Source organism: Corylus avellana, chromosome 6, assembly GCF_965113065.1.
Source record: "Corylus avellana chromosome 6, dhCorAvel1.hap1.2, whole genome shotgun sequence".
NCBI lineage: Eukaryota > Viridiplantae > Streptophyta > Magnoliopsida > Fagales > Betulaceae > Corylus > Corylus avellana.
The window spans coordinates 9,856,374-9,874,243 of record NC_142495.1 but is presented as its reverse complement, the minus strand read 5'-3'; the positions used below and the strand labels follow the sequence as shown (position 1 = coordinate 9,874,243).

The window sequence follows — 17,870 nt, the reverse complement described above, 5'->3', positions numbered from 1 at the left end:
TGGAGCAAGCTGGAGTCTGAGATTCAGATTGCTATTAGATTCTTTCAACCATTCCTGATGGCTCCAGAAAAGGATGATATGAAGAAAAGAAGGAGCTTTTCTGAGGTGTTACAGGCCACGGTACGTCCGTCGGAGGAACTATTTCTACCTTCGACAGAAACCATCGCTAGAGTTCCGAAATGGCTGTCGGGGGAAACTGGAAAAAATGCTGCGCCAAAGAAGAAGATGAATGTGAACGTTACTGGTCCAGAATCAGGTTCGATAACCATACTTAAACGCACAGATGGTTTACTTCCGGCGACTGCTAAGGGCAAGGAACCGATTGAAGGGGGATGCAAGGAAGTCTCAGGGAGTCAGCGATACATGTTGGAATTTCCGGCCATTCCTTCGCCGGTGCAACCTGTGCCTCCGGTGAAGATTTCTCCGGTGATTCCTGGATTGTTGGGCAGTGGCAATTTGTCGCATGCAGCGCTGGCTGTGCAAGGACGCAACGTACCTGGAGGGACGCACAATTCTGACAATGGACACGTGGAGTTTGGAGGTTTCGAATGCGTCAAATTAAGGAACACTCTGGAAAAGATTCAGCAAGAGATAAAAGAATGTCTGAAGCGCATGGCGAAGGGGAAATGTGGGCATTGCGCTTGTGGGCTTTCGGGCCTTGGGCCTGAGCCAACCAACCAAATTGCAATGGAGGGTGTTACTATACAGCCCAAGCAGTTGTTGAGCGGTGGAGAAAGGAATAAGATAAGAGGGAGACAGAAAAAGAAAAAAAGGCCGGTCAGGGTGAAAAAAGTTCAAGTGGGCTGTATGAAGAACGGCGATCCAGGAGCTTCATCGTCCACTGCTGGCCATCAAACAACGATGGGTCAGGCGCCGGGAGGTCCATCGGCGATATCTGCGCGGGGCTTACTAGGAAAAACACCCCCTAATGGTGTGTTGGGGTTGTCCGGCATGAGGGATGGTTTATTACAAGTGGGTCGGCGACAGACAGTGCCGATGGGGAGAGACAAAGCGCCGGAGGTGGTATTGGGCGACGGCAGAGGCTACGAAGCCCAAGAAGATTGGAGGATAGCAGTTCCGGCAGGTAAGGATTCTCGGGCTTTGGTGGCGGGGGGTGGGTCTGGGTCTCTGGTAGTCCAAGCGGGTTGGGCGACTGGTTCAGACCTCCCGGAAGGGTCTGGGTCAGACCTCCCGGCAGTCACTGCTTCTTCGGAAATGTCGCCTAGACAGAGGACTCCACCCAGTTCTAAGATTGCGGAAGCCTGCGAACAAACAACAGAAAAAGGGGAATTAATTTCTCCCAGGGCAGGATTGGAGGTTGGGTTAGTAGGAGGAAGAGAAGGTTTGGAGGAGGATTGTGTGGGAATTTTGTTGGAATCAAGGAATGAAATGGATAGGGGACCAACTCAAACCAGCTTGGAACTATATAACTCTCCACGTATTGTGGAGAAATCTGCTCCAACTCAGGAAATTCCAGTGGTAGGATTGGAATTAGAGGTATATGAAGGGGAGAATCTTATTCCATTAATGAGTTGCTCAGCTCCGGGAAATAAGGGGAAGAAGGGATCTAAGTCAACAGACAGGGTTTTGAAGCTTGTCAAGGAATTTAGCCAATTCGTGGGAATTACGTGCGATGGGTATGAAGGAAAACTATTGGAGCTGTTTGCGGATATCATTGCAGAAAATGAAAGGAAGGGGGCAGGTGTAGCATCTAATGCGGGAAAGAAAGGATTGAGGGAACTCAATAATTTGGTAAGTTATATCAATTATGAAGGGAGTTCTAGTCGGGTTAGGGCCAAAGGAAGGGCACAAAGAGATAACCCATGAAGCCAAGAATTATTTCTTGGAACGTGAGGGGACTAAATGAGGGCAATAAATGTTTGAAGGTAAGAAATTTACTTAGACAATGGAAGGGGGATATTGTTTGCCTTCAAGAGACGAAAATGAAGTATATTTCCAATGAATTTGTGAGAAATTTATGGGGATGTGTTTATGCGGACTGGGTTTTTGTTGCATCAAAAGGAGCATCGGGTGGAATCTTATTGATGTGGGATAGAAGGGTGGTCACAAAGATTGAGGATTATGTGGGAGAGTTTGTTGCAGCCTGTTCTTTCAAGAACGTAGAAGATGACTTTGTTTGGGCTTTTGCGGGGGTCTATGGCCCGAATTTTGATCACATCAGGCACCGGCTATGGGAGGAGTTGGCTGGTCTTACCAGCTGGTGGAATATGCCTTGGTGTATCGGCGGCGATTTTAATGTGACTCATTTTCCTAGTGAAAGGGCGGAGGGAGCACGCCGTACTCGTGCAATGTCAGACTTTTCAGACTTCATAGCTGAGCAGGGGCTTATGGATCTCCCATTAGCCGGAGGGATGGTCACATGGTCAAATTCTTATTCTCGGTCTAGGATCGATCGATTCTTAGTCTCTCCAGAATGGGAAACTAAGTATCCTAGTTTGATCCAGAAAAGGATGCTTAGACTGTGCTCGGATCATTTTCCCATCTTGCTCGATTGTGACGGCATGACAAGAGGTAAGAGGCCTTTTAAATTCGAGAACATGTGGTTGAAATATGAGGGGTTCGTGGACAAGGTACGGGCTTGGTGGTCCTCTTATAATTTTTCTGGCTCTTCAAGTTTCATCTTGGCTAAAAAGCTTAAGGCGTTAAAGGGGGACCTTAAAAGCTGGAACGAGGTGGAATTTGGCAATGTGAGTGCTAGATGCCTAGAAAAAGCGGAAGAATTGAAGGCTATGGAGAGTTTGGAGGAAGAGAGGGAGCTCGATGAAGAAGAAAAGGAAAGAAAAAGGGTGATTTCTAGGGAGTTGGAGATTGCTCTTTTACAAGAGGAGATCAGTTGGAAACAAAAGTCCAGAATTAGGTGGCTCAAGGAGGGGGATAAATGTACTAAATTTTTTCATCGAATTGCCAATTCGAATCGGAGGTATAATTCCATTGATTCCATAACCATTAATGGAGCTACTAATTCCAACCAAGACAGCATCAAGCAACAAGCGGTGCAATTCTACGAGTCTTTGCTCTCTGAACGTTGCAATTGGAGGCCTAGGGTGGACAATCTTGCGTTTGACTTGCTGGAGGCGGATGAGGCCACTCATATAGAATCTCCTTTCGAGGAAAGGGAGGTGTTGGAGGCGGTAAAAGGTATGGATAGAGATAAGGCCCCAGGTCCGGATGGTTTCTCCATGGCTTTTTTCCAAGATTGCTGGGAGGTGATAAAGGAAGATATTATGGCGGTTTTTTCAGACTTTTATGCTCATGGTAAGTTTGAAAAAAGTCTTAATGCTACTTTCATTTCCCTTATTCCAAAGGTGTCTGGGACTACTGAATTTAAGGATTTTCGTCCTATTAGCCTTATAAGTGGAACTTACAAGATTATTGCCAAAGTTCTTGCTAATAGGATGAAGAGGGTTGTAGCAAGGGTGATATCAAAGCCTCAAAATGCTTTCGTGAAGGGAAGGCAAATTACGGATTCGGTACTTATTGCAAGTGAATGTCTTGACAGCCGGATTAATTCGGGGTAAACGGGGCTGCTTTGTAAACTGGATATGGAGAAGGCTTACGATCACATAAATTGGGATTTTTTATTATATCTTCTTAGGAGATGTGGCTTCGGCGAAAAATGGTGTTCTTGGATTGAGCGTTGTATTTCAACTGCTTGTTTCTCGGTGTTGATCAATGGCACCCCGTCCGGCTTTTTTAGAAGCTCACGAGGGGTGAAGCAGGGGGATCCCTTATCTCCTTTTTTGTTTGTCATAGTTATGGAGGCGTTTAGCAGGATGATTGGTGCTGCCATTGATTCTGGTTTTATCTCGGGTTTCCCAGTGGGAGGTAACTTGTCTGAGAGGATCATCATCTCTCATCTTCTATTTGCAGATGATACGTTGGTTTTCTGTGGGGTGAATAGTAATCAAATCCGCTCCATTAAAGCATTACTTATTTGCTTTGAAGCCGTTTCTGGTCTGAAGGTAAATATGGCTAAATCAGCTTTGATACCGGTAGGGGATGTGGAAAATGTGGGAGACTTGGCTGGGATTTTGGGCTGTGGTGTAGCTACTCTACCTTTGAAATATTTGGGACTCCCTTTGGGTGCGTGCTTCAAGGCCAAAAACATTTGGGATGATACCTTGGAAAAGATTGAGCGCAGGTTAGCAAGTTGGAAAAGGTTGTATCTTTCCAAGGGAGGAAGGGTCACTTTGATCAAGAGCACACTTTCTAATCTTCCCACTTATTTATTATCCCTCTTTCCATTACCTGCTTCTGTGGCCAAGCGAATAGAGAAGCTCCAACGTGATTTTCTTTGGGGTGGTTTAAACGAAAAATTCAAATATCACTTGGTTAGTTGGGATAAGGTATGCTCTCCTATCAACAAAGGTGGCTTAGGGATCAGGAAGTTGAGAGTCTTCAATCAAGCCTTATTAGGAAAATGGCTATGGCGTTATGCGCACGAGAGAGAGGCTTGGTGGAGAATTGTGGTGGATGCCAAGTTTGGTTCCGCATGGGGTGGATGGCATTCTATTGACAACACCGGGTCTCACGGGGTGGGTCTTTGGAGGCATATTAGAAGAGGGTGGCGAGTGTTTTCTAAATATACTAAATTCGACCCAGGAGACGGATCCCAAATCAGATTTTGGGATGATGTTTGGTGTGGGGAAATGACCCTCAAGGAAGCATATCCAGGCCTATATAACATAGCTAATGCAAAAGATGCATCCATTGCCGATAATTTGGAGTTTATGGGTGGAAATCGTCAATGGAATGTTAGCTTCCTTCGATCGATCCATGATTGGGAAGTGGAAGTGCTAGCATCGTTCTACTCTACGTTATATTCTCACAAGTGGAGTAGGGGGGGGGTGGACAAAATTTGGTGGATCCCGTCGAGAAAAGGGAAGTTCGATGTTAAATCATTCTACAACATCCTGGTAAGCAAAGAAGCAAGTCCATTTCCTTGGAAGAGTATATGGCGCACCAAGGCTCCTTCGAGAGTGGCTTTCTTTACTTGGACAGCGGTGTTAGGGAAGATTCTCACACTTGATAATCTCAGGAAAAGGAATATCATAGTGATTAATAGATGTTGCTTATGCAAAGGTGATGGGGAGTCTATTGATCATATTTTCCTTCATTGTGAGATTGCTCGTTCCTTATCGCAGGCCATCTTTAGTCGTTTTGGGTTGTCTTGGGTAATGCCTAGCAAGGTGGCTGGCCAGCTTGCTTGTTGGCGGACGGGAGGTCGATCTAGGAGTGTTGTCGTGTGGAAAATGGTCCCTCTATGCATTATGTGGTGCCTTTGGTTAGAAAGGAACGAGAGATGCTTTGAGGATGCTGAGAGGTCTTTGGAGGAGATCACGGCTTTCTTTTTCCATACTCTTTACACTTGGACAGCGGCTTGGCTCGCTCCTATAGTTATTAGCTATCTTGATTTCCTTGTTCTTTTTTCTTCTAGCTAGTCGTTTCCCTTGTATACCCCCTGTGTACTAGGGTTGCGCCCCTCTGCGCTTTTGATATATAAACATTACTTATCAAAAAAAAAAAGAAAACAAAAGATGATCTACCACGAATGCATCCCTAAAGTAAGCAGTGGTAAACAACTCCGGAGATGCTACTTTAAGGGGCTGCTCCCCACACCACACGTCATGCCAAAAACTAATCTTTGAATCGTCACCCACCTCAAATTTATTATATCTAGACAATTCCTCCTAACCCCTCAATGAATTTCCAGAGACCCACCACACATGACCCATTGACTCCATTAGAGCACCACCAACCCCACTAACTACCATATTTGAAGTCCACTATCAATCTGCACAAAGTCTCTCTCTCATACATGTAATGCCATAACCACTTCCCTATAAGAGCTAGGTTGAACATGAGTAAATTTTGAACCCCCAAATCCCCCTAAAAATTTAGAGAATACACATTGGACAAGTTTACCAGGTGAAATTTGACCTCTTCACCTATGCAGATTTGGCTTAAAAAACAGACACCCAACAGAAGACCTAGGTACTTCATGGGCAATGGGGAGAACCTGTATCCCAAAATCCTAGCCGAACCTTCTACATTATTGACATTATCAACATGAACCAATTTTGACTTAGCCAAATTAATCTAGACTTCTTTCAAACGTGCCTTTAGCATGAAAGTCATGAAAGACCTTCATAATATCTTCTTTCAAACGTGCCTTTAGCATGAAAGTCATGAAAGACCTTCATAATATCTTCTTTCAAAACATTCCAGCAAGCTTGGAAGAACGCTATAGAGTAACCGACAAGGCCCAAAACCTTATCACTATTCATAGCTTTCACCACTTCCAATACCTCCCCTTCCTCAAACACTCTCCAACCACTCAACCTCACCAATAGAGTCAAAAGAAAGGTCGTCCAACTTAGGCTGCCAATTGAATTATTCAGTATACAAATTATTATTAAATTGCAAGATGTGCTCATTGATCTCAACCTGGTCAGTAGAAACTATACCATCAACTAACAAAGATTCAATGGAGTTATTTCTTCTATTAGAGTTGGTTATTTGATGAAAAAACTGTGTGCACTTGTCACCCTCCCTTAACCACAAGGCCCTAGATTCTGCCTCCAACTCACCTCCTCCATGAGAGTGGACCTCTCTCCAAATCACTAATAACTTTCGCCTTCCTCACTTTCTCCTCACCACATAAGGCACTCTCTTCTTCAACAATTTCAAGACCATGTAACTCTTCCAACATAAGTTTTTTCTACCTCTCTTCATTGCCAAACAACTCCTCATTCCAACTTCTTAAATCAATTTTCAATGTCTTAAGCTTGCAGGCTACAATGACACTCAAAGAGACTTGGACGTTATAAGAATTCCACCATTGTTTCACCCTATCTATAAAACCCTCGGATTTTAGCCACATATTCTTGAATTTGAAATACCTTCTACCCCCTTAAAGTTTATGCAATCAAGAAGGATCGAGAAGTGGTCCGAGCAAAGTATAGGAAGCCCCCTTTGGGACACACTAAGAAGTTGGGCTTCCCCATCCGAAGAGACAAAAAACCTATCAATCCTCGACCATGAGGGAAGATCCCAATTGCTCGACCAAGTAAAGGTTCCACCAACAAGAGGAAATCCATTAGACCCTAATCAAAAATGAAATCTGAGAATTCCAGCATAGAAGAATTAAAACGTGCTTCTCCTGATCTTTCACTAGGGAAACGAGTGACATTAAAATCTCCCCTAATGCACCAAGGCAAGTTCCACCAACTAAGTAAATTTTCCAATTCATTCCAAAGAAGTCTTCTGTCCCCATCAGAATTAGGGTCATAAACACCCACAAAGCCCAGGTGAAATGATCATCAACATTTCTAAATGAACAAGCATGAGTAAACTCCCCCCACACACTTGTCTATTTTTTTCACCACCCTCCAATCTCACATAAGCAAAGCTCCACCAAAAGCATGTCTAGAGTCTAAACAACACCAATCCACATGCAGGAACCACATAAACTGCGAACAACACAACAAGACGTGCTCCAACTTAGTTTCCTAAAAACAAACAACATCAGCCTTCCATTATTTGAGTAAATTCCTTACCCTTAGGCGTCTATCCCCCTTATTCAACCCTCTTACGTTCCAAGATAACCACTTCGGCTTCATTAAGAACTAAGAAACCCCTACCCTTACCTCTTCCACGGCTTGAACAACCACCTTTAGGGTCATAATTTATGGAGCAATCCAATCTTTTTAACTCCATAGGTTCCCGGAGCAACACCTTAGACACAGAACCACCAACGAAATCCCCCTTAGGCACTACAACCCCTAAAACATTCTGATCAGAGCTAATCAAAGAGATTGAACTACTGTCAGCAAGTTCTGAACTCCTCTCAATGCTTCCCTCCACAAGCGGCAACCGTTTGGCAAAACAATGATCTAAAGGCATAGAAGAGTTGGCGAGGGATCCCTCCACAACCACGCCCAATGGAGGTTGAAGATCAACGACAGAGATAGCTATGCTGCATGGTAGGTCCACCAGGCTGAACAAAATGAGCACCCAAGCCCTTCACCATGTCCAAGTCTGAAAATGAAGGCCCAGATTCTGCTTTCACTCTCCACTTGAGCAAATGTTTGGCTCTAGCCTTCAACAATTCTTAGAGAAAAACAATTTTCAATAACTTGTCAATCCCTATCCTCATTCCCATATTTTCATATTTATCTTTTTTTAAAAAAAAAATTAATTAATTTCTTGGCTTAGTGTAAGATAGAAATATGTTTATCTAATCTTTAACAAAATGAATAAATTAATGAATGAAAGCGAAAGAAATGAAGTTTAATCCCCCTTTCTAGTCTAGCGAACCAATCACTTCCCAAAAGATCCTAGGGCTTAGCTTGAGCACCACTAGAGCCCATCAGGGACTTACCTTTAGAGAGCGGTTTAGATTGGGCTACAAGATGCAAGCCTAACAGACTTGCTACAAAGGGTGTCTTAGAAGGAAAGAAATCTTCTGGGTATGGGCTTTGGCTCTCCAACCACAATACCCTCTAGGCCTGGCCTACTTCTTAAACCACCACAGCCATTGCCCATATCAATCCACTCAATACAACGAGACACGTTCGACTTTATACAAACCAACGTCTCTCTTAGGGTGCGAAAAAATAATAATAATAATAATAATAATAATAATAATAATAATAATAATAATTCAACCAAAAGTCCCTTGTCCTCCCTCAAGCAAACTTCACCAATGAAAGATTAGGGATCTTCCGAACCCCCAAACGGTACCTACCCAATCAGAATATCTCCCTTCAGTGCAAACACAATAGAATTTCCAAATATACTCCTTGTCGATGAGGACGATGCCAAAAAGTTCCTCGATCCCACAAGTACCTTTGCATATGACCTATTCCGAACCACCTCCACTGGAGATTTCAATAACGCACCGACTCGCTTTCACCCAAGGCAAGTGATGAACAACTGCCTATGAACCCCAGCTGACCCACTGCTGTATAACGACCGGAAAAATTGCAGTATTGAATGCACCTCTGAGATGAAAAACATCCACCCTTTACCACCTCTACCTTCCGGCACTAGGATAAATTCCCTGTGTCTGCCTCCACGTACTCCGCCATATCCACCATAACCAAGAAATGCCCATGCTTATGAGAGCAACGCTAGGCAAGAAGAGTTTGGGTACCAACTCTAGAGCATCTCCAAAATTCCTTTCACCCCTCCTCAAGAACTAAAGCCTCTACAGTGGCTAACAACCAAGAGATACTAACTTTACCCAAGCAGTAGATCGAACATTACCCATACTCCTTTCAAGAATCCATATAACATAATAGAACTACTGGCATGCGCTATCATATGCCAACGAAAGAGAGGTTGCAAAAAGTACAATTGCAGTTACAAATATTTCTTCTCGAAGGAAAAAAGAACGTATCACTCCAAATATTCAACAGTAGCGGGTGTGTTATGCCAATGTTAGAAGTTAGAACAACCAAGACCAATTTGAGTATCAAATTTAATAGAAAAATAAATCCATGGCCAAATTCTTTTTTTGATAAGTAATAAGAAGTTTTATTGAAAAGCGTAAAGGCGCCCCTGAGTACACTGGGAGTATACAACAGGATCACTTAACTAAAAAAGGAAAATCGAGCAAGAAAATCCATGGCCAAATTCTAGGGCCTTCTTTAGAACAATTTTAAATGCTGAAAACACTTTTCATAGTTATCCAAACAAGCTTTCAGATGTGGTTCCCACAAAAAACATTATTCAGTTTTCATTTTCGAAAACACACAAAAGACTAATTAAGAAAGAAAAATTTAGAAAACTTCCCCCACTTTCATATAAGAATGTTTGAAAATACATGCTCAGGTTTTTTAAAAACAAGTAAGAAATAGGCTTTGAAAACACAATTGAACCTTTCATGCATAGTGACAAGTGGAAGCTGGCCTCCACTTAAGAAAAAAAAATTGGAGGCTGACCTCCATATGATGGAGGCTGCCCCTTCATCGGAGGTGACAAAGGTGGGTCTCCCCTCCCCACCTCCCCCATTGATAAGGGGCGGCTCTCAGCCACCCCCACTCTCACAGCCACTGCCAGTCCCCCCCCCCCCCCCCCTTTTGCGTTTTCTTGTTGTTTTTTTAGAAAATGGTATAATTGTAATTCTCTTCAGACTTAGTAAAAAGATTGACGGAATCTGTACGGGATTGGATCGAATAATTGATTTAATAATGGGTACAAACTCAAGGTGCTATAAGATAGAAATAGAATTCAAGGAGTGATTTAGTAATTTTTCTCTTTTTTTGTTTCTTTATATTTTCGAAAATTATTTTCAATATTACATCCAAACAATTTTTGGGTTTTCTTTTTTCTTTCAGAAACACTTTTCAAATATTGTTATCCAAACAAGTTTTCAGATGTGAGCCCTACAGAACACTTTTCAGTTTTCAAACACTGAAAACACTTTTTAAACCGCAAAACAGAAAACACTTTTCAAATACTAATCCAAAAGTACTCGGCTTTTCTTGATCTCCACTATAGAAGAAATTGTTTCTACGTACCAAGCAAATAAGGCATAAGCACTTTATTTCTTGTATTCTATACAAAACCTTTTATCAAACAGGCAATGGCACAACTTTTCATTTGTCAGGACAATCATGACATAGTATAGAAATGTCCTCATATATTATATTATCTTCTTAGAAGACCTAAGATACTGAAGTGTGCAAATCAGAATCTTTTAAGTTTGAGATACTCATGATTAAATCAAAGCATGACACCAATATAACTCGGGGAGAGAGCTGGATTTAGACATATATGGGAATGTCAACAAACTAATGAGGAAATATTACCAAAAGAAAGTAAATAGACTTTAGAAGCAACACCAATATGAATTAAGTGAAGAAAATAAATTATTGCACACACCTCCATCACAGTCAATCCCTCTGATCCAGCTGCATCAATCATATCATATATCTGATGCTCAATGGGAAGCTCTACAAGTTGATCAGTGATTTGAGATTTCTTTCCAAAGTTCACTTGCTGTTCTTCCTCAAAATTATCATCTCCACATCCAAGAGTTTTTGGTTCAAAGTTCTTTGGCGAAAAACTTTTGAGCAAACGCAGGCAAGACTCAATCTAACAAAAGCAAATTGACCATAGTCATTCCAAAGAATGTAAACAGTCCAAACTCGTCTTTTAGAATCCGCACACTTTGTACACAAAAACAATACTGACCGTAATCAAAATAGAGAACAAAGAAAAAGCAACTGTTTTCAGAAATAGATGCATAAACTAGTATCACAAATAGATTTAAATGGGAGACAAACAGACTAATGTAAATTCTAGGGAATACAATCTTGGAGTGTGCACTCAAGAAGACTTGTAAAGAAAATTTATAAGCCTACCTTCCCATTCACTTTGGCATCAAACTGCTCAACAATGTGGGCATCTTTCAACCTGTCACAAATCTGGTAGCACATTGTGCAGGGAACAAAATGGTGAAAAAATCAAAGGTAACAAAAAATAAAAATAGCTAATCCAAAAAACAGATAAACAGTTTAGTTAAGATTTACTTTTCTCCAGTCTTTATGCCCTGAAGGAGCTCCACAATAACCAAGATCCTTTTTTATATCTGAGACAACAAGAACCTTCAATAAAAGAATGGCATGAAACAAAATCAGCATAAGTGGTATAAAGTAATAGGAGAGGCCCATCAAATTTGAACAAGATTGACCTTGTCATTGGCTTCTTCAAGTTTATCACAGACAGCTTTCATTGCCGGTAGATAATCCTTTACATACACATCCTCTTTTACACATTTTCCGGAAAAACCATCTCTATGTGTGCCACTTTCATCGGCTTTCCCTACATTTTCTATAGTCCATTCTTCCTTGGTAATCTCAATTTTTTGTTGGGAGCCCAATGCTTTTGCATAGCGATACAAGTACATTAAATTGGTAGTCACACTCTGACTGTTTTTTGGCTCCCCTTCATTGCCAGCTTCTTTCGTCCTTACAACTGCAGATTGCCTCACAATCAACCCTTGACATTCAAGGTTCCTCACTACATAAAACAAGTTCTTCCCTTCAATGCCAAATTCCTTGCCCAGTTGACTTTGTGTAATCCCATTTGTTCTGCAAGTACCCAATCTGTTAATGATCGTTCATAGACCTACTTAACCAACTCAACATTGTTCTCTCATTTTAATAAAACAAAAATAAAAGTCAAAGAGAAGTATAGAACCACGATTCTCAAAGTGAATTGCAATCATTCAAAGTTTTCCATTTAAATAAATTGGCAAACAGGCACACGGATACACATTGAGAGAGAGAGAGAGAGAGAGAGAGAGAGTCCCGGTTCTACTTCAACCAATCCTAATATATCATGAAAAGAGGATTGAGATAATTGAAAAGTAGATTTTTTCTGGAAAATTACACACAAACTTGTCACCAGAACCACACCATTCCACAAAAACTGACTTTCGCACAAGTGTATTAACACAGAAAAAAGTTTCCCATCTCATTATAAACATACACATAATCTAAATTGAGCTCCATTCAAATACCCACTTCATATACAAGCATATGTTCAACAAAATCACCATCTTTAAACACAAACAAAATAAGATGTAGCTGAGTAGACCTTACCTAGCGATGGCGAGGCGTTCCAGTGCGCGTCTTTGTGGGGAAGACATGTTGGCATTGGCGGACTGAACGTTGTAAAGCCCAACAAAGTTGTCCCTCAAATGCTCTTTGGCAACAATCTTCAAGTTCAGCTTCTGGGCATCTTCGAAAGACTGAATTGAAGGGTCAGAGGCACTGTGTGAGACATTTTGGGCTTGGAATTGGAGGGTCGGGACGCTTAAAAGTCCGCCCCAGATGGCCTTCTTGACGCCCGGGGAGAGGTCCAGGTTCGAGGTCGAGAGGGCTGGTTGGAGCCGGGTCCAGAGGGTCGGGAGAGCGACGCCGTTCTGCCCCTGTGAACAGATTTCTTCGAGTGCTGAGTTGATGATTGTGTCCATGGAAAAGCATAGTAGAAGACTGACTTTATTCGATAATGGATGTTCAGTGTGTGTATGTGTATGTTAATGCCTAATGGGGGAGAGATATGTTGAGAATTGAGGTTACTTGTGGGGGCGGTAAGGCCGGGACAAGAGGAGTGTCATTGAGGCTGAGCAAAGGGAAGACTGAGTGAGGAAAAGAATAGGAGGGTGTTTGGGCCGCTTGTCTTTCGGTTGGGACGGTTTATGGATAATTGGGTCATTGGCAAAGTTGTTGCGGTTTATGGAGTCAAGGGGGTTATGGTTGTAATTCCAATTAATTTATTTGAGAGGACCTGGACCTCTTGCACAAAAGTCATCTTTTGTGCTACCAATGAGAAGTTGACACATCAGCATTATTATTAAACTTATACTTAAATAAACACACAACCCAACCAAATTACACTCTATATGAAATAAAAATTAAATTTTAAAAAAAAAAAATTGAAAGGGTGGCTGGCTGGCCGCCCCTACCGAGAAGTTGACACATCAGCATTATTATTAAACTTATACTTAAAATAAACACACAACCACACCAAATTACACTTTATATAAAATAAAATTTTAATTTAAAAAAAAAAAAAAAAAAAAATTGAAAGGCTGGTTGGCCACCCCTCCCCCACTTGGGTTGGTCGGCAAGCCAACCCAGATACGGTAAGGGTGGCCACGTGGCCACCCCCAGGCCATGGAGGTGGCAGCCAGCCACCCCAGATCCAATATGGGTGGCCAATGAGCCACCCCAAGGCCATAGGAGTGGCCACGCGACCACCCCATGACCTGGATGGGGTGGCCCGCGCGGCCACCCCCAATGGCTGGGGTGGCGGCGTGCCCACCCCATCTAGGCCTTGGGGTGGCCACCCATCCATTCCTATGGCCTAGGGATGGCTGGCGGCCACCACTTGGTTATTACAAAGCATTTTTAATTTTTTTAAAAAAATAAAATTGATTAAACCTGGTATAATCAGGTGGTTTGGTTTTATTTTGTTATTATGCTCCATGCTAAGGTGGCAACTCCTCATTGGTGGGCACAAAAGGGAGGTTTTGTGCAACCTTCCTATATAAGTTATTCTCAACTTATTTATGGACAAAATTTTCCTCCAAACTGGGTTGGAGAAATTTTCTTCAACTTAATCTATAAAAGTGACATGTATCTATTTTTTTTAAGGGAAATACTTAGTATTCTTCTAATGTTCTCCCAACTGTGATGTGGCTTTTAAAATTACCAATAGATTAAAAGTCAATAATGATTCAACGATAATTTTAAAAGCCACATCATAGTTGGGAGAACACTAGAAGAACACCAAGCATTTTTCTTTTTTTAATAACATGTGAGATGCACATGAGTTTTTAATAAAATTTATTTCAACTTTGTCCCTACTATTAAAAAAAATGTGCATCTCACATGTTCAAGGGACAAATGTCACCTTTATAGGTTGAAGGAAATTTCTCCAACCCAATTTGAAGGCAAACTTTGTTCTTTATTTATTTAAGAGGATAAATGCTGAATAGTACTACACTCTCATGTAACTAAGATAATGTGGCAGTACTCATCAGTTTTTATTTTATTTTTATTTTTTAAAAAAAAAAAATAGGTTCATTTAAGGGTGTCATATCAGCCCAGTAAAATGAGGGTGTAGTTAGGACCGTCAACTTGTTATACGAACCCAATACAAAATTAGATGGTTGAAATTTGGTATAATAGTGTTCAAGTCACAACCAGGTTGACCTAATAAACAGGTCAAGCTGCTTAACCCATTGGTGACCTATTTGACCCGTATACTCAAATTTGATTTGATTTATTTATTATTTGCTTAACCCATTGGTGACCTATTTGACCCGTATACTCAAATTTGATTTTTTTTTTTTTTATTTTACAATTTTTTTTTTTAAAAAAAAAAAGGTAAGTGAAAAGCCTAAACCTAAACCTAGCAAATGACACGCCAGCGCAAACCCTTCTCTCATTATTGAATGGAGAAAAAAAAAATGGAAGTCTTGGTCTATAGAATCAGGGCTGGCAAATTTTGACACGACCCGCAAATTTAACGTGAAATTATAGAGTTAGGGTTTGGTATAAATGGGATTGAGTCATAAACGGGTTGACTTGCTTAACTCATTTAACAAAAAGGTCATAAACAGGGTAAACTTGCGGGTTAACCCACTCCTATTTTATGAAATTATGTATTTTTAAAAAAATTGGTCGTGTTCAGGTCGAAACAAGTCATATAGATCGTGTTGGATTAAGTCAAACGGCTAAAACATGTCGCGTTTTGGTCTAAATGTGTCAAGCGAGTTGGGTCCTCGTGAGACGGGTTCGTGTTTAAGGGTCTATCCCATTTAACTAAATATGTCGTTTTCAGGTTTACCCTCATCAGGTTGGTAGGGTCAAGCAGATTGACCCGAACCTGATTTGTCAAACCGTTTTACTGGCCCTACATAGAATCTATTGAGTGAATATTCTCGTATCTCTCCGGAATGAAGTCCTCTGCATTGTGCCAAACTTTGGGGTCCATTTGAATGGCCTATACGTTAACGTGTATACTCTTGCTTTATAAGGAATACTATAGCTTGCTAGTATAGCAATTGCAAAATATTTCTCAGAGAATCAAGATAGGCACAAGAGCATGTATTCTATGGATTTCTTTGTAGGAAAAGATGATATTGAGGAATTCTCTAGCGAGGACAAGGGAGGATATGTAGGAGTTGTGGCCTTTGCAAGTAGTGAGGTGGTGGTGGGTGTTGGAAAGATAGAGTTGTTGCTAGTGAGGTCGTCTCAGGTCAACCCAACAAGACCCATTTATCAAATTAGTCTTGTTGTATCACATGTTTATTTAAAGTGATTATATCAAGGTTAAGGGGTCTTACCTGTTTAACTAAACGCGTCGTGCCAAAGTTGATCCTTAACGGGTTGGTGGGTTAAGCGAGTCGACTCAAACGCAATATGCCAACCCGTATTGCCAGCCTTAGGTGTAGTATGTAGCATTGCCCAATAAATTAAGAATCATGTTAGTCAATAGACTACTATCCAACTATCATACCACTGTGATGACGTGGCAATTAAAATTACCCTTTTTTTTTTTTTTACAAGTGTTGATTCAATTGCTTATGTTCACTTTCATATTATCAAGTTGTATGGCAATTGTATAACAATCTACTAAATAATATTAACTCTAATTTACTAAATTATTTGTATGTTTCTTTTTCTTTAAAAAAAAAAAAAAAAAAACTATTTTTTCAACTTAAGATTATTTATATTGATGCAAAGATTATAGACAGAATTTAAGTGTTTTAAATTGAAGTAATGATTTTTGCATATAGCTTATGGAAATAGTTTATGTACATTTTATCTTCACCTTTAACCTTTACTCACATATGACATGGCTATTATTAATACAATGACTATGCACGTCCACCTCACGGCCTAAGAACTTTGCAACACAACCCAAGGTTAGAGTAGCGCGCTATTAGGGGCAAGTGGGCAACAACACAACCTCTATTGCTTAAGTTAATGAAATGATGGATGTAAGATAATAAGACAAAAGATGTATAAGTTGAGAGAGATGAATGCAATCGTCCCTCTTACTTTCCTTTAAATAGGCTAAAGTTTGTTCTTGGTTTGGGCTAGTGTTGTCAATCGTCCCTCTGACTTTCCTTGCCTTTTTGGTTGGTTCTTTGCTTTGTGAGGTTATTAGCTTTCCTTTTTAGATTCAATGGATCCTTTCCTTTTCTAGAGCTCGTCAGATCTCTAACCGTGCATGACATAGGCACTGGGTTTACCTTGTGTGCCATTTCCCTATGAGGCATGTATTTCGTGCTAGGCTTGGTTGGGGTAGGGCGACCTATTTCGGGCCTAGAGGCTTTGGGGGTGTTCTTGATCATTTTTGGTTGTTGGCACATGGGAGTCGAGGGCCCTATTCCTTTAGCGTGACTAGCGCGAGCGTGTCACCCTAAGGGAATTAAGTGGCGGTGCGGCGGTGCCTATGGTTTGTGTGGGCCAATGGTTCTTAGGACCAATTTCAAGGGTTGAGTCCCCCTACTCATGTGATGCCCCGAATATTTATAATAGCAAAAAGAAATGTATTTATCCACATTAGTCACTTTTTTATAAAATACCCACTTTTTTAAATGGCTTAAAAATTATTTTTGCAAAAAACCAAACATCAAATTTTTTATTATTTTATTTCTAATCAAAGGTTCGACTATGAACCATTGAACGGTCGATAGAAACCCTAGAACCGTTAGTACAACAATGCATCAAACATTCGATAATAGTATACCGAACGCTAGATGAACCTAAAAAGAAAATTTAACCTATTAGCCACCTCTTTCTACCTTATCCACCCACACACTCCTATATGAAGCCACCCCTCACGACCCTTCAGACTCCATTCACTCCCACGCATTTCACCCGTATCAAACATAGAGAGAGAATGAGATTTTATAGAGAAATATGTGTTTGGGTGTTAATATATCTTCATTAAGGTAAAACCTTGAAGCATACTCGTTTTGCATGTTGCTTATACTTTGTCTTTATGATTTACCATGATTTTTATAAGTATTGAATATGACAAAATGCATTTATAAATTATTCCTCTTAAAAAGACCACAATTTTTCAAAAATGATGAGCTTATTCTTGTTTTCAAGATTTGTCACGTTGATATGGTTTAACATGTTTTTTTTATTTTTTATTATTTTTTTATTGATTTACTAGACACATTGGTCTAGGTATGATATATGATAGGTATGAGTTTTAAAGCTTTGAATGCATTTTGGTACCTACCGAACATTTGATATTGAGGCCGAATGTTTGGCAGTGCCCATAAATGAGTAATCAGGGTTTTAATT

At 40.7% G+C, this 17,870-nt stretch overlaps 1 protein-coding gene across 1 annotated transcript in view; it reads right to left on the bottom strand.

Moving 5' to 3' along the window:
- LOC132186320 (B-block binding subunit of TFIIIC) overlaps nucleotides 1–13,207 on the bottom strand; it is a 30,386-nt gene extending 17,179 nt beyond the window's left edge. Inside the window, exons 1-5 of the mRNA XM_059600229.2 lie at nucleotides 12,636–13,207; nucleotides 11,723–12,122; nucleotides 11,562–11,636; nucleotides 11,394–11,456; nucleotides 10,912–11,124 (exon numbers count right to left, since the gene is read on the bottom strand). Of these exons, the coding sequence (XP_059456212.2) occupies nucleotides 10,912–11,124; nucleotides 11,394–11,456; nucleotides 11,562–11,636; nucleotides 11,723–12,122; nucleotides 12,636–13,009 (1,125 nt within the window). The 5' untranslated portion in view covers nucleotides 13,010–13,207. The remainder of the gene's footprint in view (nucleotides 1–10,911; nucleotides 11,125–11,393; nucleotides 11,457–11,561; nucleotides 11,637–11,722; nucleotides 12,123–12,635) is intronic.
- Nucleotides 13,208–17,870: the final 4,663 nt, after the last annotated feature.